The following is a 21,230-nucleotide window of genomic DNA, read 5'->3' as shown; positions in this document are numbered from 1 at the left end:
ACACGTAAACTACTTTAAGAGCTTGTGAGCTCACTCTGACCTGTATTTAATTACCTGCACACAAATCATTACCTGGTTTAAGAGGACACTTTACACACACACACACATGCACACACACACACACACACACACCATGGTATCTGTGGTCATATTTTTTATTTATACACATCATGGTGTGGAAGGTCATTATTAGGTCATTTTAAAAACTTCATATGGGCCAGAAAACAACATTTACGGCCTCTGAGTCCTCATTAACCTCAGTGTCCCTGTAATGCTGGTGAATAACCTGACACTTTGTAACCCTGAAACATCAAGAAATGTGAAATAAATACAGTGTAAGTGTTTATAAATAAACTCACATTAAACAACCAACACTGATAATAATACTGTATAACAATAATAATAAGAATAATAAGAATACTGTATTAGTGACATCAGTGTTTAATTCACCTGAACACTACATCATCGATATATAAAAGTATAAACTGTGTGTGTGTGTGTGTGTGTGTGTGTGTGTGTGTGGTGGATTCATGGTTGAGGCTCAGCGTTTGGCTCTTCATAGATGTAGCTGCCCATCCCTCCAGTGTTCACACCTAAACACACACACACACACACACAGTAAATCCGGGTTTATACTTCTGTGTTAACATGTATTTGCATCGTTGTGTCATGAAGCAGAGAGGGGGATTTGGGGTAAACGTAGTAAAGTCCAGAACGTTACATCCGCCATCTGCTGTTCTGTTTTTTAACACATCCTTGTGTGTGTGTGTGTGTGTGTGTACCTTTAGGTCCAAACAAGACAGCGTAGCAGGGTTTATGGCAGTACGGCTGGCCATCATGCTGAAACACAACAGGGCTAAATGATAAGTTACGGCATTACAGTGATGACATCATGTGGTCATGTGTTCATGTAGTGATTATAAACTCAGTCCTGACCTCAGCGTGACCTCCTGGAGCAAGCGTCTTACTGCACCTCTCACAGCGCAGACACGGCCTGTGCCAATACTTACCCAGGGACATCACCTTCTCCGCTAACACACACACACACACACACACACACACACACATTATGTTACACTAATACACAAGCTAACCAGCTTCAAGGCCAGCCATCAGCTGACTGTTTACATATCCGTAACTGGATGATCTGTAAGGGGCAGACTGTCGTGGCCCCGACTCACCACCAGAGGGAGACAGAGAGCTGCTGCGTCCCCGGCTCACCAACAGAGGGAGCCAGAGAGCTGCCACTCAGTAATTGCACTTGGGTTCTCTCCCCAGTCTCATTTCATGGAGGAGTGGGTAACACTCCTGTTTTCAGGAGCTGTGACTGGTGGGGTTAGAATCTGCCTCTGGGCCAGCTGTGCCGCCCCCCCCCCCATTACATCATCATTGATTATACTACTATTAGAGCAATGTAATGATGTCATAACCTGTGGGTGTGGTTTTCACCAGTCTGGAGGCTCAGGTTCTGACATGATGGATTTTATGTTATATTTAATATTAACTGTGTCACTCAGTAGCGCCCTCTTATGTTCTGTATGTGAATGATGTGTGTTGAGAGAATGTGAGATTTACATGATGTATTAAAATGATCTTTTATAATATCTCAGATTATATTCTGTATGCTCATGTAAAGTAATGTAGTTATCATTTTAATGCTAATACATCAGATGTCATTTTACCATGTGACATCATTCAGGGAAAAAAAAATCTCAGTCTGTGTTTTTCTTACCGAAGTAGACGGTTTTGTTGCAGCGGGGACAGATATTCGGTTCTCCAGAGAACGACGAGAAACTGGCAGCTGGACAGAAGGAAATAAAAATAATCATGTTAATCCTCAATATTTTTTTATTTATAATCATGCAGACTATTGCAGTACTAGAACCCAGGTTTATTGGTTCTCTGAGGTTCTCACCCTTCACTGGGCCTCTAGGTGGCGCTGCAGTTTTCCTCTCCTCAGCTCTGGGTGGTGTGGAGGTGGTCTGTGTCTCAGTCACCGGTGTTTCATACACATATGATCCAGCACCACCAATATTCACACCTACACACACACACACACACGTCATTACAGCACACTGAGTGTGTTCGCTAAACTCACACACTCCACTCAGAGCTCTAGGGTGTGTGTTCACACCACAGCGCTGCTGAGTTCTGGATTGTGATTGGTCAGAAGGTGTTGATAGCAGCAGCTCTGACAGTAGCATAGCCTCACATCACAGAATGACGTGTCGTACTTTAATAAATAAAGAACTGTACTCGTGGTAAATGGTTCTGGGGTTAGAGGAATACAATAATCACTTTAAAGCTATAAAGATTTATGGAGGAGTGGGATGATGTGTGTTATTGAGACTGCAGCACTAATGAAGTGTGTGTTAAAGTGCTGAGGTACATACACACACACCTTTGGGTCCGTACAGTGCAGCGTAGCAGGGTTTATGGCAGTACGGTTTCCCATCATGCTGCAGAAATAAAACACAAACATTATTAATATTAATAATGAATATCTGTTTCTTTCATGTTTTGTTTAGATTTTACTTTTTAATATTTACTTCCTTTATTTACCATTCTGACATGTTAATTAATTACTCTCACCTGTCAATATTTACCTTGTGTGTGTGTGTGTGTGTGTGTGTGTGTGTGTGTGAGTGTGTTTCACGGCTCTCACACAGTACAGTGATACAATTTTTTTTTTTTACAAATATGGTAAAACACTGTCTCTCTCTCTCTCTGACATCCTGTCTCTCTGTCTGTCTCTCACAAGCTGTTTGTCTCTATCTCACATCCTGTCTCTCTCTCACGTGCTGTGTGTCTCTTTACCTCGGCGTGTCCTCCAGGAGTCAGTGTTTTACTGCAGCGTTCACACTTTAGACAGAATTTGTGCCAGTCTTTTCCCAGAGAGCTCACTTTCTCTGCTGTGGAATGAAACACACACACATTATACACTATATACATTCACTGGCCACTTTATTAGGAAACCTGTACATGATTATCTAATCAGCCAATCATGTGTCAGCAGTGCAGTGTATAAAATCATACAGATTCAGGTCCAGAGCGTTAGTTCACATCAAATACCAGAATGAGGAAAAAGTTCAGGGATTTCAGTGACTTTGGCCGGGGCGTGGCTGTTGGTGTCAATTTGAGTATTTCAGAAAATGCGAATGTGATGCGATTTTCACACACAACAGTCTTACACAGAGTTTACACAGAGTTTACACAGAACGGGGCAGAAAACAGCAAACATCCAGTGAGTGTTAGTACTGCAGGTGGAAAAGGCCTTGTTGATGAGAGAGGTCAGAGGAGTGTGGGCGTGTCAGCATAGGCATGTCAGTGTGGGCGTGTCACCGTGGGCATGTCAGCATGGGCGTGTCAGCATGGGTGTGTCAGTGTGGGTGTTTCAGCCTGGACATGTCAGTGTTGGCGTGTCAGTGTGGGTGTGTCAGCCTGGGCCTGTCAGTGTGGGTGTGTCAGCCTGGGCCTGTCAGTGTGGGTGTGTCAGCCTGGGCGTGTCAGTGTGGGTGTGTCAGCATAGGCATGTCAGTGTGGGTGTGTCAGCCTGGGCATGTCAGTGTGGGTGTGTCAGCATAGGCATGTCAGTGTGGGTGTGTCATCCTGGGCATGTCAGTGTGGGTGTGTCAGCCTGGGCATGTCAGTGTGGGTGTGTCAGCCTGGGCGTGTCAGTGTGGGTGTGTCAGCCTGGGCATGTCAGTGTGGGTGTTTCAGCCTGGGCATGTCAGTGTGGGTGTTTCAGCCTGGACGTGTCAGTGTTGGCGTGTCAGCCTGGGCATGTCAGTGTGGGTGTGTCAGCCTGGGCGTGTCAGTGTGGGTGTTTCAGCCTGGGCATGTCAGTGTGGGTGTGTCAGCCTGGGCATGTCAGTGTGGGTGTGTCAGCCTGGGCGTGTCAGTGTGGGTGTTTCTGCCTGGGCATGTCAGTGTGGGTGTGTCAGCCTGGGCATGTCAGTGTGGGTGTGTCAGCATAGGCATGTCAGTGTGGGTGTGTCAGCCTGGGCGTGTCAGTGTGGGTGTGTTAGCATAGGCATGTCAGTGTTGGTGTGTCAGCCTGGGCGTGTCAGTGTGGGTGTGTCAGCCTGGGTGTCAGTGTGGGTGTGTCAGCATAGGCATGTCAGTGTGGGTGTGTCAGCCTGGGCGTGTCAGTGTGGGTGTATCAACCTGGGTGTGTCAGTGTGGGTGTGTCAGCCTGGGCGTGTCAGTGTGGGTGTGTCAGCATAGGCATGTCAGTGTGGGCGTGTCAGTGTGGGTGTGTCACCATGGGTGTGTGCACAGAAAAGGTGCAGAACCATTTCTATTGCAAGAAAAATAAGATAAATGATTGGGAGAGTGAAAGGGGGAGTATGGAGTGGATAAAGTCTGTACATCAGAAATGCGTGTGCAGCACAGTGACCTGGTTTCTGCACGCAAAGGCTGAGAAAAACAATCCTTAAAAATGCTGATTTTTAGCTAGTTTCAGGTATTTTTGTGTGGATTTTGAGATGTAGTTGAGGTAGAAATTTTGGTGAAATCTGGCAACCCTGGTTAATGATATTAAATATGGTTAAACAAAGGGACAGTTAAAACCACTCCGAATGAGCTGAGCACACACACGCGCACACACACACACACACACACACACACACACACACACATTACTGTTTACCTTAGTGTATATATTCCTCTCTGTAACACCTCTCTCTTTCTCTGTGAATTAAGTCTGATCTTATTGTGTAAGATGATTTATATTTTCTTTATAATACCTTTTTTCAGTTCAGTTCAGTGTTATGTGTGTAGCATGTTTAACAGTGGACATTGTCCCAGAGCAGCGTTACAGAAATATATAAATTCAGGATATAGATGTTAAATGTATGAATTTATCCCTAATGAGCAGCCAGAGGCGACGGTGGTGAGGAAAAACTCCCTGAGACGATTATTTATTTATAAAATAATAAATAAATAATTGTATACATAAATAATGATTTCTTTATATCATTTTATGTTCTTTATAACATTCTAAATGTATTTATTATACAATTCCAAACATTCTCTACAGTTACTGTGTGAAGTTTCTCTTTCGGGAGAAATATAATCATATAAGAGATTTTAATCAATATAATATCTTACAATGTTTCAGGTATCTGAAGCTAATCTGAGCTAACACACCTAGTCCGATACCCCACCCTCACACACGCACACACACACACGCACACACACTTCTATAATTCGTTATAATGCTGATTTATCGTGTATTAGCGTTATTAGTGTTTATTATAAAGGAGCGCGCGCGCGTGTGTGTGTGTGTGTGTGAGAGAGAGATGGTTGATGATACATGGTGAAATATCAGCTAATCTCAGCTCAGTCTCCTGCACCACATCACACACACACACACACACACAGACACGCACACACACACATTTACACTAGTAATCACACTAAGTACGGTTATAATTTATAATTAATTCAGCTCCTGCAGAATGCACGCGCATGCTCTCCAGTTACAGACCGTGTCTGCGCGAGACTAACGGGAATGAAATAACTAACACACACACACACACACACACACACACACACACTTACCGAAATACACCGTCTTCTCACACCTAGGACACTTGGACGCCATGTTTTAATGAGATGAATAAATAAATGTGTGTGTGTGTGTGTGTGTGTGTGTGTGTGAATATAAGCAGAGAAAGAGAGACACACACAGAGAGAGAGAGACAGAGAGAGAGACCGAGAGATGCTGTTCTACTGATACACAGAGACAGTGCAGTGACCACGCCCAGCCAGTGACGTCACACCCTATCCTGTCCAGTCTGCTGTAAAAATCTTCTGTAATATATATTTATATATTCTGTTATGTTTAGTGTAAAAAGGAGGAGCAATAAAATGTACTGTGCAGTGACAGCATTAGGACTGCAGTTACTAAGACCAGTTTACACTCCAGTCTCCACCACTGAACATCTGGGTCACTCCATCAAAACTGAAGCCAAACTGTGACATGAAGATCACTCCCACTGAAGATCACTCTCACTGAAAATCACTCCCACTGAAGATCACTCCCACTGAAGATCACTCTCACTGAAGATCACTCTCACTGAAGATCACTCTCACTGAAGATCACTCCCACTGAAGATCACTCTCACTGAAGATCACTCTCACTGAAGATCACTCCCACTGAAGATCACTCTCACTGAAGATCACTCTCACTGAAGATCACTCCCACTGAAAATCACTCCCACTGAAGATCACTCCCACTGAAAATCACTCTCACTGAAGATCACTCTCACTGAAGATCACTCCCACTGAAGATCACTCTCACTGAAGATCACTCTCACTGAAGATCACTCCCACTGAAGATCACTCCCACTGAAGATCACTCTCACTGAAGATCACTCCCACTGAAGATCACTCCCACTGAAAATCACTCCCACTGAAGATCACTCTCACTGAAGATCACTCCCACTGAAGATCACTCTCACTGAAGATCACTCTCACTGAAAATCACTCCCACTGGAGATCACTCTCACTGAAGATCACTCTCACTGGAAATCACTCCCACTGAAGATCACTCTCACTGAAGATCACTCCCACTGAAGATCACTCTCACTGAAAATCACTCCCACTGAAGATCACTCCCACTGAAAATCACTCTCACTGAAAATCACTCCCACTGAAGATCACTCTCACTGAAAATCACTCTCACTGAAAATCACTCCCACTGAAGATCACTCTCACTGAAAATCACTCTCACTGAAGATCACTCCCACTGAAGATCACTCTCACTGAAGATCACTCACACTGACTCTCACTGAAAATCACTCCCACTGAAGATCACTCCCACTGAAGATCACTCTCACTGAAGATCACTCTCACTGAAGATCACTCCCACTGAAGATCACTCTCACTGAAGATCACTCCCACTGACTCTCACTGAAGATCACTCCCACTGAAGATCACTCTCACTGAAGATCACTCTCACTCTCACACTGACATTCCCATCAGATATAATGCCATACAGGTCAAAAGATAACATCTCCACTGGAACATAAGATATGAGGCATCACATTCACTGCGCTGCGCGTGTAACAAGGACAGGAAAATAACAATTAAAATCTTTTTTAAAAATCACGTGTGGGGTATTACTGATGTATTTTATGTCATAGAATAAAATGTGAAAATACCTTGAGCTTGTGTTAACCACAGACCTAATTTCAGACATTTAACCAAAAACCCCACTGACTTCGGGACGATGGAACCGGCAGTGCTAATATTCTAACTAATTTCCGGGTTTTAGGACTCATTCCTGCAGCACTCTATAAAGAAATAAATATTTTTGAATGAGTTGCTCAACACAAGCCTATTTTACATTTCACTGGAGTGTGTAACTGTAGTCCGGGGGTCAATGACCTTTAACAGCAGACCACTGGTAAGGTATACTGTAGATGGATGAAACATTGGATGGCAAACATGGAACTCTAAAAATGGAGGGTGGTTTTTGTTTCTGCTCGAACGTATCCAAGATATGAGCGTAACTTTCCCGGACATAAACATCATAGATTGTCAAAAAGAATGCAAGCCGCCATGTTGAATGATTATGTAGGAGATCTGTAAGTACTCTGGGGTTATACACATCATGCCTGAACGTGGGGTCCGGTGGGAAATTCAAAGCTTGGGATTAAGGCGTAACTTTAAAATGTTGATTTTAAATTCTGGTAATCTTCCTCTGTTTTTAAATACCATAAACTGTGCTTGACTGACTGACAGAGAGATAGTATTGTTACTAATGGAAACCTTGTTTTTATTAAAACAGTTTGAGCATAACCCATGCAGACAGAAACACACCCACAGACCTCACACCCAAAACCGGGCTGTGACCCTGAACAACCATCCCATACATAACTATTCAGTAGCCTCTGTACTAAAATAGGAAGACTTTTATTACAGGTAAGCATCGGAATTAAAGCTAAAAATAATGACTTTATTAGGTAAGGTACAGAATGTCACAATTTCTGACACTAATTAATGGGGAGAATTTAGAAAGATGTTATATTTTTGTAGCAGTGAGGAACAGGATGGCATTGAAATTGAAATGTATAGCTCAAGGTGTAACACCTTACATTATGATATTTAACAATATTCTCTGCAATGTTAAATTTTATTGCCCTTTATTTATATGCATATATATGGCTGCAGTTTTCCTGGAATGACCAGTTTAATAACTTCAGTTTGATACAGTAGACTTAAAGTTAAAATTCTATTGTTGGTCATAGTCAAGTTCCTGTTAACACAGTTACCACTTTTTGACTATATAATATACAGTTACAGTATAGAACTGAAATTATTTATAGCCATGCTATCCGGTGTAACTCGGATAAGGATGGGTTAGTCTAACACAGGAAGCTCCGTTTTGCAAAATGGTCCATCAGTGAAACAGGGAGTCCATCAGCACACTATAGGACTGCTTTATAACCACAGACTGAGAGCTGTTCTGAGAGGCTGCCGAGGGAGACATCAACCTCGATGCGGATTCTGTCATCAACTACACTAATAAATGCACAAATGAGATCGTTTCAAAAACCTCTGCCCAAACATTTCCCAACCAAAAGCCCAGGGTTATTGGGGATGTTAGCACCAAACTGAGAGAACGCACTGCAGCCTACAACTCTGGTGAGCCAATGAATCCAATCTACAAAAAGGCCAGATATAACCTCCAGAAGGCCATCAGGAATGCGAAGAGTAACTATAAGGACAGTGTGGAATCTCAATACCAGAGCTCTGACCTCCGGCACATGTGGAGTGGCATGTCTGCCATTACAGAGTACAAAGGGAGAAATAACAGCCAATAATAAGCCTCTGCCTCAATGACAGATGAGCTCAGTAACATCTATGCTCGTTTTGAGGCACTGATACAATCTGTTGTTTACTTGGTAAAAAGAGTTCTTCCTCATGCGTATTAGTTTGTAGTGTTAAAATACACATTCGAAGTTACTTTGGGATACAAATGACCACATAATATTTGTAATGTGAATGCAAATGTTTCTCAGTTTGTCCACGATAGCAACTAAACTGTCTAATCAACTCCGTCGTTGTACTAGCTGGAAAAAAGTCATCATTGTGGGAATGTTTGGAAATCTTTAACTAATGGATAAAGGCAACACAACGGAAGAAAGCAGCAGAGATGAAAGCAGCCTCTGTTTGTAGCTCCTTTTGTCATTCATTCATAAGATTCATTAAAGAAGAAACTGTTGTTTATCACATATACGTTATAGTACAGTGAAATTCTTTCTTTGCATATCCCAGAGGTCAGAGCACAGAGTTAGCTATGATGCAGCACCCCTGGAGCAGGGGATTGACCCCCCGACCTTCTGATAAATAACCCAGAGCCTTTAAACACTGAGCCACCATTTCCCAAATGCATAACACGGCACATACAGGCACATGATATAGGATTTGCAGGACATGTCTGCCTGAAAATAAGTGCACACAGGAGTAATAAACGTGTGTGATGCCCTTCCTCCAGTGGAAATGATGTATGAAATATGATTGTTTGAAAGTGTATAAAGTTGTGATCGTGTGAAATTGTATGAAAGTAGTCACTGGAGATGCATTCATAATGCCAGGTGTAAATGTCTCCGTGGTTATCTGTCCACTTGTGACACACATGTTTACCCTGCTGGAAAAAAAAAAAGAAAAGAAATATTCATAGAATTTGTAATGGTTTTAATGGTTATAATGGGAAATGTATTTGTTTTAATTGAAACTATAATGGTCCCTGTGGGTCTCTACTGGTAATTTATTGCCTTCTATTGGTGGCATGTTATGTCTAGTGGATACCATTAAGGACTAATAATGGTAATGATAAGCATTCAGTCGTCTGATCAAGCTCTTTGGGATCGGACGGTGATCATAGTTGATGTCTCTGGGAGGTTACTGATGAAACTCAGTGCAGTAGCTGACGTGGATGAAACGTGTGTGGATACGTGTATGGATCATACTTGACGTGGATGGGACGTGGATGTACGTTCGATGCGGTAGCGTGGCGAGGTGTAAATGTTATGATCAATACATTTTAAATGAGAAGAGAGAATATTCTGAGATAGCGTCAGACTTCGGAAGTGTGATATTTCAATATTCTATTATTTTTCTGTTATTAATGAGTTTGAGATTTAAGAGTATAATTATTTTCTACCTTAAAATGTTACATTTGGGAGCAGTTTTGATCAATTTATTCTCATGTATGAGATATTTGGTGTGAGGAGAGAGGTTATACACACAACACAGCTCCCAGGCTAAAAGGACCTGGTGAAAATATTATAATCTTACAGGTCATTTGGGACACCCTAAAATAGTGATGACGTCACAGTGTATAGAGTGGGTTGTTGTCGCCCCCTGCTGGAAAGAGCAATGTAAACACTTTTGTCCACCAGTTAGTATCAATGCTACTCAGAAAAATAACCGTAACGTGTTTATTTATATTTTGATGAGATCAGGATTTGAGCAGCAGAGAAGTTTAGAAACCCCACGAGTTCATCTTCACTGAATATAAACTATGATGCACTGAGATTTGACTCAATAATGAACTGAATCAAATAGTTTTAAAGTGTATTTATAGCGGAAATAGCAGAAATGTAGTTCTTACACACCAGATGTCACTAAATTCTGCAATTACACTGGCCAATCAGAACAGGGCATTATTACGATAAGCTCCGCCCCCTGTTTCGTGTCCTGAGAATTTATATTCGCCCATAAATGAATATGTAATCAGGCAGTAATGTCAAATGGAATAAAACGTTAACGTGTTGTGTATATAAAACTGGATTCAAGAATATTTTAATCATTATTCATTAAGAGAACAAATATAACTATCACCACACACACACACACACACACACACACACACACACACACACACACAGAGATGTTGTTTGTCAGTTGCTGAGTATTTGAACGGGAAAGCTGCACCTCTTCTGATAAGTGAGTGCACTATGGTTGGGGCTGGAAACCACACAAAACGATCACCACACCACACACACACACACACACACACACACACACACACACACACAGTGTGTCAGATCAGACCCTCTGTGTGTGTGTGTGTGTGTGTGTGTGTGTGTTTCGGTAACATGGCGTCTCCATTGTCTCTGTGTTTCATCACTTTTTCTCTTCATCCACTCCACGGGCTCCGTCCCAAACCTCCTGTGATAGTGTGCTGTAGGGTAACCATTGCAACCTATTTATAAACAAACTATACTCGGTGTGTGTGTGTGTGTGTGTGTGTGTGTGGGTGGGTGTGGATCCACGTCTACGGTTCAGTCACAGTTAGAGTTTAAAATTCATTTTTTGAGGATGTAGGAAAGAGAACCGCAACGCTGCTTATGTAAAACACATCAAACTTAATGTGAAGCAAAAATACGAGGATTTATTTCACCCCCACACACACGTATGGGAAATATGGGAAATAGTGTGTTGGCGAGTGTACAGCCGATGATTTAAATCAGAGTGCATTGTGGGTATAAACGAGATGGAGATGTTTGCTCAGAATCCAGACACCACTACAAACCCCCGATATAGTGCAGTACCTAGGAGATAGGGAGCGGTTTCAGACACAGCTCGTGTTTTATGAGAGAACTCGAGTGCAGAACACTTCATATTACTCACTTATTCCCTGAAGAGAACAGAACAGAGGGGTTTAGGGTTTATATTCACAGGTTGGTGAGGAGCTGTAAAGTGACGTATAGAGGGTAGGTTGATATATTTACTCCTCAAACACTGACCTTCACACTGAGGATGATGAAGACTCTGATTCATCTCCTTCATCCTACACTCCCAGCTCTTTACATTATCATATATATGTATATATGTATATACATTAATGAGTGCTTCTGAGCCGGGAGTTAAACCAGTGAGATATATATTTATACTACAGTGTGACAGAATTCTCCAATCTGATTGGTCAGAACAAGTGGTCTTCTTTACGATAAATTTTACTGTTGAACAGATAAAGTGCTGTTAGTGAACCTAAAACTTTATTTTAAAAACAAACCTGAAGGTTAAACCAAGAAAAGTGAGATTTGTCTTTCTCGGGGAGAAATATGAGTGTGTGTTAAATTACAGACAGTTTTCTCCACATCTACTTTAAAACTTTAACAAATAAATAAAATAACACCTAACAGTTAACACACACTGCTGTGTGTTATTCCTCATAATTATTTTACTTTATTCTCTACCTGTGTGCTGTTCATCTCCTTACACTTGTTTAAGTATTTAATATGTACACCTTTATCCTGTGAGTTCTATTACATTTGTGTTATTTAATATTCGCTACAGAACTCTGCGCTGTTCTTTACATCTTTATAGTCATTTAACAGTTTTGTGCTTTATGTATTCATTATTTAATGACTTTATATTTTATTTCTGAAAACTGAAGTCTGCCTTTAAAGCATCAGGAATCACTAAACTACATTTTCTGAGATTGTAACTGAGATGTTCTCTGATATCGCACATCATAAAGACAATCTCAGCATCTGTTCATTTTAACTGTAGGAGAAAGCGGGTTACTTCTGAGCTTTTTTCTGTTTTCGATCTTCCTGGTTTAAAATCTCGGTCACAGGCAGTCACGTGGAAATGTACTATAGTACTTCAATGACGTGTCGGCGTCTCATAATTATTCATGAGCCTGCATGTTCTTATCCTATGAGAAGATGATGTCTCTTAATTATTCGTGACAGCACGTGGTGCTTTCCTGCAGATGGAGTAGATGAGAGGTTCTAATGGGTTGCAGGTGTTTGTTTCAGTGGTGTAAGAGTTTGAGTGTGTTTATTCTGGAGAGCTATGAGAACTTCAGACTTGCTCATGAAAGCAGTTTGTGTCTGCACAGTGATGCGGTACTCCGTCCCGAGGACTTTTCCATCCCTTCAGATGAGGTATGTGTCTAATTTTCTCCATAACAGTTTTACTTAAAGCTCTGTGGGCCGTCGCGTGCAAAACTATACAACGAGAGTCTGTGTTGAAGGGAAGAAGCTTCGCCTTTTTTCATGAAAAGCTCGAGCCTATTAGCTAACAACCATTCCGACACTTCTCCCGCCCGTGCTGCCGCCGGTTATATTTTATATTTTCCTCCATAGTCACACCAGGGGCTAATGTTTAAATAGACAGGGCAGAGGACCTGCACTGCTATCTTCTGTGTCTCCATTTAGCCCTGGGACTTCAGGAGGAGAGAAGTCCTCTGCTCATCTACAAACTTTGTCACTATCCATCTGTATTGTGAGTGTTCTGAGGGATCACCCCCCTCTTCCTCTCATGCCTTTCCCTGCCACGCCCACTCCCCCTCCCTTCTTCATCCACGCCCATTTAAGCTGCATTTTTCAAAAACAGTGAGAAGTAGACTTGAGCTGAAACAGGGAAGTTTCATGACCCTTTAACAGGGTGTGTTGTATAAAGGGCGTGGCCTGCATGAGCTCCTCCTCTTCATGTGGGCTGCGCTTGACAAACACACACAGAGTATAGGGGACACACACAGAGATGGAGCTCGGAGAGGATACACACTCGGTATAATCTCGGATAAACACACACACACACACACACACACAGAGAGAGAGAGAGAGAGAGAGAGAGAGAGAGAGATGAACATTTCTGAGCATTGTGAAGGTGAGCAGTGGGTTCGGGAAGGTTCTCCCACCACCTCCGCGCTCATGTTCTCCGCCGGGGTTCTCGGGAACGCCGTTGCGCTCGTGCTGCTGGAGGTCCGGCGCAGGAGGAGGAAGCAGAGTGCGCGAGGTAACTCCTCTTCTTGTAACCTGTTCCAGGTGCTTCTCACCTCGCTGCTCGTCACCGACCTGCTGGGCACGTGCTCGGTCAGCCCGCTGGTGATCGCAGCGTACGCGCGGAACGAGTCTTTGAGCGCGCTGGGCGGAAGCCAGGTCGCGTGCCAGTACTTCGGCTTCGCCATGACTTTCTTCAGTCTCGTGACGCTCGCGCTGTTGCTGTGTATGGCGCTCGAGCGCTGCCTCTCCATCGCCGTGCCATACTTCTACGAGAGACGCCTGAGCGTGCGCTGCGGTTACCTGGCGCTCGCGCTAGTCTACTTGTCGGGCGCGCTCTTCTGCCTCGCGCCGTTCTTTGGTTTCGGTGAATACGTGCAGTACTGTCCCGGCACGTGGTGCTTCGTGGACATGTCCGCGCAGCAGGAGCACAACGTCTACAAGAACCTGTACGCGTCCTGCCTGCTCGTCATGATCGCGTGCATCGTGCTGTGCAACGTCTGCGTCATCTACCACCTCGTGCTCATGTACCGGAGGTGCGAGCTGCACCGGGGCTCCGCGCGCAGGTTCAGAACCTCCGCCCCGACACGCTCGCTCTCGGAGGAGCTCGAGCACCTGGTCCTACTCGCCTTCATGACCATCACCTTCCTCATCTGCTCACTTCCGCTCGTGGTGAGACTCATTCAATCATCATTTCTATTCTAAACGTTTTTACATGTTTCCTCCAAGAGTGTAAATGATAGAAAAGTACAGCAGTGAGGTGTGGAGTCTGAAGAAGGTGTTTAGATGTTTGTGGAATAGAGAACTCAGTGGTGTTTGGAGTGTAAGAACCCCCGAGAACACAGTGAGGGCTCACAGCTCAGATCTGAGAGAAGAACCACAGGAGGAACACCTGAGGCAGAGTGATGAAGCTGGGTGTGGAAATCAAGTGCTGCTGCTGATTAACATCTGGAATGTCAGAACAGAAAGTGTAGAATTCTGGGAACAGGAAGTGGGGGATTATAAAAAATTATCAAATGGGGTAATGTCTGTTCAGGCTGAGCTGATTACTGTCAATGATAATAATAATAATAATAATAATAATTATTATTATAAGGGTTTATTATTATTATTATTATTATTATTATTATTAATATTGTCAATTATATATACAAAATTAATTATTGTCACTATAAAACAGGTTTAAATTGATGAAAATATATAACATTATATATGATTAGTAGATTAGTAATCGCTCGTGCACACACACACACACACACACACATACACACACACACACAGGGTTTTCAGCAGGTGGATTTTTCTCACATTTCATCTGTGATAATTAAACAGTTACAGTGTGAGCTGGTCTCGGTGTGAACTCACACAGCTGTATAAAGTGCTCTACAGACAGAGAAAAATTAATGAAAGAAATAAACATTGTAAAATGTGTTTCTACTGCGTGATGATGTTTTCTCCTACCGTATTTTGTGTTACCTCTGAACTCTGCTGAGTGCTCTACATCTAACACACTGGATTAGTGTGTGTGTGTGTGTGTGTGTGTGTGTGTGTGTGTGTGTGAGTGTAATGCAGTATAACCGCACAGTGCTGAGTGTTATTCCACTTATACCACAGCGGCTTACAAAACATTACACTGTTTAATTTATTAATGAACGACACGTCACACATTTAACACGTTATAGTGAGATTTAATGTTCAAATTAGTTCCTGTTATCACTTACATTATACCTACCATAAACAATTATATTCTCTCTCTCTCTCTCTCTGTTTTTTCAGTTTCAGTTTTCATGTGTTTATTGGTGTGGGAAATAATGTACAATTGTTTTGCCAAAGCAAGTAGAAAGGAAGGAGATTAGTGACAGGTGAAGGTGAGGTGAAGCACTATGCACACTGTGAGGTGGGAGGGGTTTAAGATGGCGGTGTTGTTGTAGACCGAGCGCTCGGTTCTGATCTGGAGGTATGATGTCGTGAGAACCCAGTGCTGATCTGTTTCTGTTTAGCTTTGAGACATCACAAGCATACAGAGTGTCTGCTAGCATTTCAACAATGAATCAACTTACTGCAGGAAGTGAATTACATTCACATTTATTCATTTTTTCATTTAGCAGATGCTTTTATCCAAAGCGACTTACAAATGAGAGAATTAAACATGCTCTGTGTGTGTGTGTGTGTGTGTGTGTGTGTATGTGTGAGTGTGTGTGTGTGTGTGTGTATGTGTGTTTCTCTGGGTTGTTTATAGAGCAGCTAAACTGAGCTGAAGCACAGAGCTGCAGATGTGTTGGAGACCTGGAGATAATAAACTCTGGATGTCTTACACAGAATCTTTTAAATTGGGTGATTTTTGTGATTTCTAAAAGCACCTTTAAAGATTTAGTTAGGTTTTCGGTCACCTTCTCTCTGACTACGTTTACATGGACAGCAGTAATCTAATTATTGAGCTTACTCTGAGTAAGATAATATTGTGATTAAGGTGTTTACATGAGTCGCTTTTAGAATACTCCTGTCATGTTCCCATTTTACATGTTATAGAACATAATTAGGTTAACAGCCGTGTCATTACGTCACCGCGCCACGCCGTCCGACGTCCCTCCAGAATTTCACGTATCAACATACAGTTCGTCTTCATTATAGGACCGTATACAGTTTTTATTAATTTTTTTTTACTAACGCTTTAAGTGCAGTTAATTATTAAACATGCTGTACGTGCTAACAGACAACTGCTTGAATCCCTGGGCTGCGTCTCAAACCGCGTACTTACTGTCTATATAGTAGCCGAAATACATGTATTTCACCTACTACAGGCATATAGTAGGCTAGTACGCGGTTTGGGATGCAGCCGAACTCTCTTGTTCGCCGTGTGTGTACGTGTCCTGTCGCACAATGCGGTGAAAACTCTCACACGACGTTCATAATGTGATTAAGGTGTGTACATGTCTATAATACACGTCCATAATGCAACTAAAACAGGAGTACTCCACCTGTCTTAATTCGATTAGAGCTTAATTCGAGTATGACCTTAATTAGATTAAGGTCATTAAAAATTGCTATTTACATGGTAGTTTCTTAATTAGAGTATTGTCTTAATCGGATTAATAGTGGATTATTGTTGTCCATGTAAACGCAGTGTCTGACCAAGCGTGAAAGATTTACGAGGATGTTTTTCACACCTCCATTGTTTGGTCCTCACCAACTTCTATAAATAAACATATCACCTCAGGGGACAACAAAAAACACACGTAGTCATTTTTTCAAAAAGGAAATCAACGTTCAGAAACCAGGTGGGAAAAAATAAGTACACCCTATAATTCGGTAAGATGTAGAACCACCTTCAACAACAATAACCTGAAGTAAATGTTTTCTGTAGGAGTTTATCAGTCTCTCACGTTGTTTTGGAGAAATTCTGACCCACAGTGCTTCAGTTCATTGATGTTTGAGAGCATTCGATTTTTTCACAGCTCTCTTAATATCCCACCACAGCATCTCACTGGTGTTGGGGTCTGGACTTTGACTTGGCTATTCCAACACCTTCATTTTTGTCTTCTTTAGTCATTCAGATGTTGATTTCCTGGTGTGTTTGGAATCACGGTCCTGTTGCATGACCCAGTTTTGGCCCAGATTTAGCTGCAGGACAGATCTGATATAAACTGGTATTTTCTGGTATAAACTGGAGTTCCTCGCTGTCTCAATGAAGTTTCCCAGGTCCTGTGGCTGCAAAACAAGCCCAAATCATCACCCCTCCACCACTATGCTTCACAGTGGGTATGGAGTGTATGTGGTGATACACTGCGTTTGGTTTTTGCCAACATAGCGCTGTGCATGATGACCAGACATCTCTACCTTGGTCTCATCAATCCAAAGCATATTGTTCCAGAGCTTTTGTGGTTTGTTCAGGTGCAATTTGACAAACCTGAATCATGCTCCATTTTCTTCTTGGAGACAAGGGCTTTCTTCCCTAGCCAGCCTTCTTCTGTGAGGTCATGGCTGATGTCCTTTCTTCTTGGCATGATGTAGACACGCACCTGAGTGCTCCAGAACAGCAAACTGCCAAAAGTTCTGCTTTTATAGAGCTAGTGACAGTTCTTCATGATGAACTAATCTTGTGAATTTCATTAGTAACATCTGGCCGCTAATTACTCTCTTAATTACTGTGGAAGTAGGAAGGGTGTACTTATTTTTTGGTGTGTTTTTTTTCACCTGAGGTTATTTGTTTGTAGAAGTTTGTGAGGTCCACACAATTGTTACTTAGGCCCTGCTAAATAAAAACAGGACTGAAGGAGGGTGTACTTTCTTTTTCCCATGACTGTATTTCCTAATCCTTCTCACTACTCCCTACACAACAGAATGATGAGCACAATGTTGTACAGGAACCCAGACTACATTAGATCAGAGAGGTTCTGACCTGCAGGGTTCTAGAGTATAGAGTAATGTAATGATCTACACTCCTCACATGAACATGGAGGAGAAAATCTCACTGCATGAATGAGCTTTAAATAAGAGAGCTCTGGGGAGGAAGTATTAGGGTGGTGCTCTGGTATGGAGTTGTGGGGATTTTGGGCTCTTAACATGAGGTCACACGCCAAAAAAGTTTGAGAACCGCTGGTATAATGAGAGGAACATTCCACTGCTACAGCTGAAGGAGAGCAGCACTAACATCAGCCTGGTTTCCCGTCACTCTTCCTCTTCAGACTGTAGTAGCATCGCTGTGATGTCATCACTGTTAACCTCAAACACACTCTCTGATGGGTGACAATCTGAAAACTATTAATAACTCTTTTTAAATAGTTTTAAAAAAGTTATTCCGTCAACACATTTACATGTACTTCGTAATGAGCTAACAGGAAGCCCCGCCCACTGTACGAGTCACACACTGTGCTCTCATGTTTCTCACAATTTTACCGAAACCCTCGACAGGAAATGACCCTCTGTAACAAGTCATTTTCCTGAGAATTATTCTCTCTGCTTCTGTGAAGCGTTCTGAGTGTTAGTGTCGGATAGACGAGTACAAACCTGTCAATCACCAACTAACCCCACCCCCAACCCTAACCCAACCCTAACCTAACCCCATATCTGTGTAATCTAACACCACCTCACCAACGTCTTAAAGGAATACTCTGATGAAGATATGATACTGTTGTCTAAACTCTCTCTCCCTTCTCTCTTTCCTCCCTCTCTCTCTCTCTTTCTCTCTCTCTCTCCACCCCATCTCTCTCATTCTCTCCCCGTCTCTCTCTTTCATTCCACCCCCCCTCTCTCTCTCCACCCCCTATCTCTTTCTCCACCCCCTCTCTCTCCCCCCCACTCCCCCTTCTCTTTCTCTACCCCTCTCTCTCTCTCTACCCCCCTTTTTTCTCTCTCTCTCTCTCTCTCTCTCTCTGTCTCTCTCTCTCTCTCTCTCTCTCTCTCTCTCTCTCTATGTGCAGATCTGCTTGTATATCAGCTCACCCAGAACGAACCGCAGTCTGGACCTGACGGCTCTCCTGCTGCTCTCCATGAACCCCATCCTTGACCCCTGGGTGTTTATTCTGCTCAGCCCCCCTGTGCCCCGCCTTCTCTGGGAGGCGCTGTGTAAGGTGCTGAGGCCACGCCCCCTGGATAACAAGGTCCCTCTGTCAGTTAGCCCACAGACCGCCATAGAGCTACAGACATAGCTGTACACTTCTGATACACCAGACACTTCTGGATATATCTGCAGATACGACAGGTCCACACACCTGAGTGCTATGGGAACGTGTGTGTGTGTGAGATGGACACAGAGTGTTTGGATTAAAAGGTGAGGCTTACTTCCATGGCATCAGTGACGGTTTTGTCCCAAAAAGCAGTGTGATGGAACAGTACTGCTGGACTGCTGCGGGTTTGATGACATCATTACAGTATTGAAGAGAACTCTGTAGAGGAGTAAATAAATACATCACACAATAAATACATAAATAAACATGTGATTGTGAATAATGAAACAAACCTCAAGCATTATAAATGTATTTATTTATTAATCAAACCGTGTAAAGAATCAAACCATACACTTACCTTGCATTGCAGCCTGTGGGCGTGGTTTCAGTAGGCTCTGTCTCTGATTGGTCATACTGTCAAACTGAGTGGTTGCTACTGATTCAGGATGAGAGAGCGAGATGCAGAAACTTAAGGTGTTTGTGACGTAGCTGTGATGTCAGCTCTGATGTCATCTCTGATTTCAGCGATGATGCCAGTGCTGCTTGTGTCATTATCACACTACTGATACAAACTCAAGTGGGTGGAGCTTAGAGATACTCCACCAGTCAGTCAGGCTGAGGAGTTTTTTTCTGCCTGAGTGAAAGAAATAGTCATTTAATATTGACAGGAATACAGTAAAACAGTTACTGAGCTACAGTTCACATTGTTATTATTATTATTTATTGATTTATTGGTGTGTTGGTATGTTCCCTGTACTGCTGGATGTGTGTGTGTGTTGTTTATTATTTATGACCACTATTAATGCTAGAAATGAAAGCTACATGTTATTAACCGTATTACTGAAAGCTAAATCAGCTGCAGTCCTGACACTGAGCCTCACTTATCACTCATTAAGTAAAGTTTTATAAACGTGTAAATGTGTAAACTAAACTAAATATTCACACCAGATATACATATACCTTTCTTCTTTCTTCTCATGTGTATGTTTATAAATGCCAGTTAGCCATAAGTTATCACCTGTATCAGAAGATACAGAAAGTCGGGGGTTCGAGCCCCAGCACTGCCAAGCTGCCACTGCTGGGCCCTTGAGCAAGGCCCTTAACCCTCTCTGCTCCAGGGGCGCTGTATCATGGCTGACCCTGCGCTCTGATCCCAACCTCAAACATGCTGGGGTATGCGAAGAAAACAATTTCACTGTGCGTATGTATGTGTGACCAATAAAGACTCCTTATCATTTATCCCTTTCTGCTAAGAAGGAGACTGTAATCTGGCACCTTTCCATTCCAGCAACGTGATTGGCTATTGCCAAAAGTGGCCGCAGTGTGGAACTCATTTGCATAGCATAATGTACAGAGTTGGAGAAGTGTCTTTAAAGTGTTGCCTATGCACTATTTCTTTTCCAAACCTGTTTCATATACACCAGTGCATATGTACATATAAACAGTAAAGACTCATTATCATTATAAAAGGTCACAGAGAGCTGAAAACGACAAAAGTGACTGAGCCCCTCTTATTAGTGATGTGCTAAATCTTCCAGTAATGCAGCTCAGCCACTGCAGCGCATCAGCTACCACAGACACACACAAACTCCTCCTGCTTTTATAGGGCGCCATTAGTTTTGTCCACATCGAACAGCTCGATTTATTTCTGTTTTGGAATCATTTTCTTTCAGGGCATTAATACGAAATGGAAATGTTTCACAGAATGTTAATGAAATTGGTGTGTAAGTGAAATAAAGAAGTGATTTAAACTTGACCGTGTCGTTTGCTTATAAAACTACAGCAACACAAACTCCCAGGATTCTATCATTTT

At 42.5% G+C, this 21,230-nt stretch overlaps 2 protein-coding genes across 3 annotated transcripts; one reads left to right on the top strand and one right to left on the bottom strand.

Annotated features, from left to right (window-relative positions):
• Positions 1-357: 357 nt before the first annotated feature.
• On the bottom strand, positions 358-3,015 carry crip2l (cysteine-rich protein 2-like). 2 transcript variants are annotated; one of them, XM_053614190.1, is made up of 7 exons: positions 2,818-3,015; positions 2,402-2,459; positions 1,916-2,041; positions 1,733-1,801; positions 937-1,031; positions 783-840; positions 358-593 (listed from the first exon to the last, which is right to left on the bottom strand). In XM_053614190.1, exons 1-7 carry the CDS (start codon positions 2,950-2,952, stop codon positions 529-531), a joined length of 606 nt encoding a protein of 201 aa, XP_053470165.1. In that variant the 5' UTR covers positions 2,953-3,015; the 3' UTR covers positions 358-528. The 2 variants fall into 2 exon arrangements, with proteins under 2 accessions (XP_053470165.1, XP_053470164.1); XM_053614189.1 differs by having other exon boundaries at positions 1,733-2,041.
• Positions 3,016-13,467: 10,452 nt separating this feature from the next.
• ptger2b (prostaglandin E receptor 2b (subtype EP2)) lies at positions 13,468-21,163 on the top strand. Its single transcript, XM_053614181.1, has 2 exons — positions 13,468-14,423; positions 19,172-21,163. Exons 1-2 carry the CDS (start codon positions 13,614-13,616, stop codon positions 19,397-19,399), a joined length of 1,038 nt encoding a protein of 345 aa, XP_053470156.1. The 5' UTR covers positions 13,468-13,613; the 3' UTR covers positions 19,400-21,163.
• The last annotated feature ends 67 nt before the right edge of the window (positions 21,164-21,230 follow it).

This window comes from Ictalurus furcatus, chromosome 25 (assembly GCF_023375685.1).
Source record: "Ictalurus furcatus strain D&B chromosome 25, Billie_1.0, whole genome shotgun sequence".
Classification (NCBI taxonomy): domain Eukaryota; kingdom Metazoa; phylum Chordata; class Actinopteri; order Siluriformes; family Ictaluridae; genus Ictalurus; species Ictalurus furcatus.
Note: the sequence above shows the minus strand (reverse complement) of the source record. Positions and strands in the feature narration are given on the sequence as shown.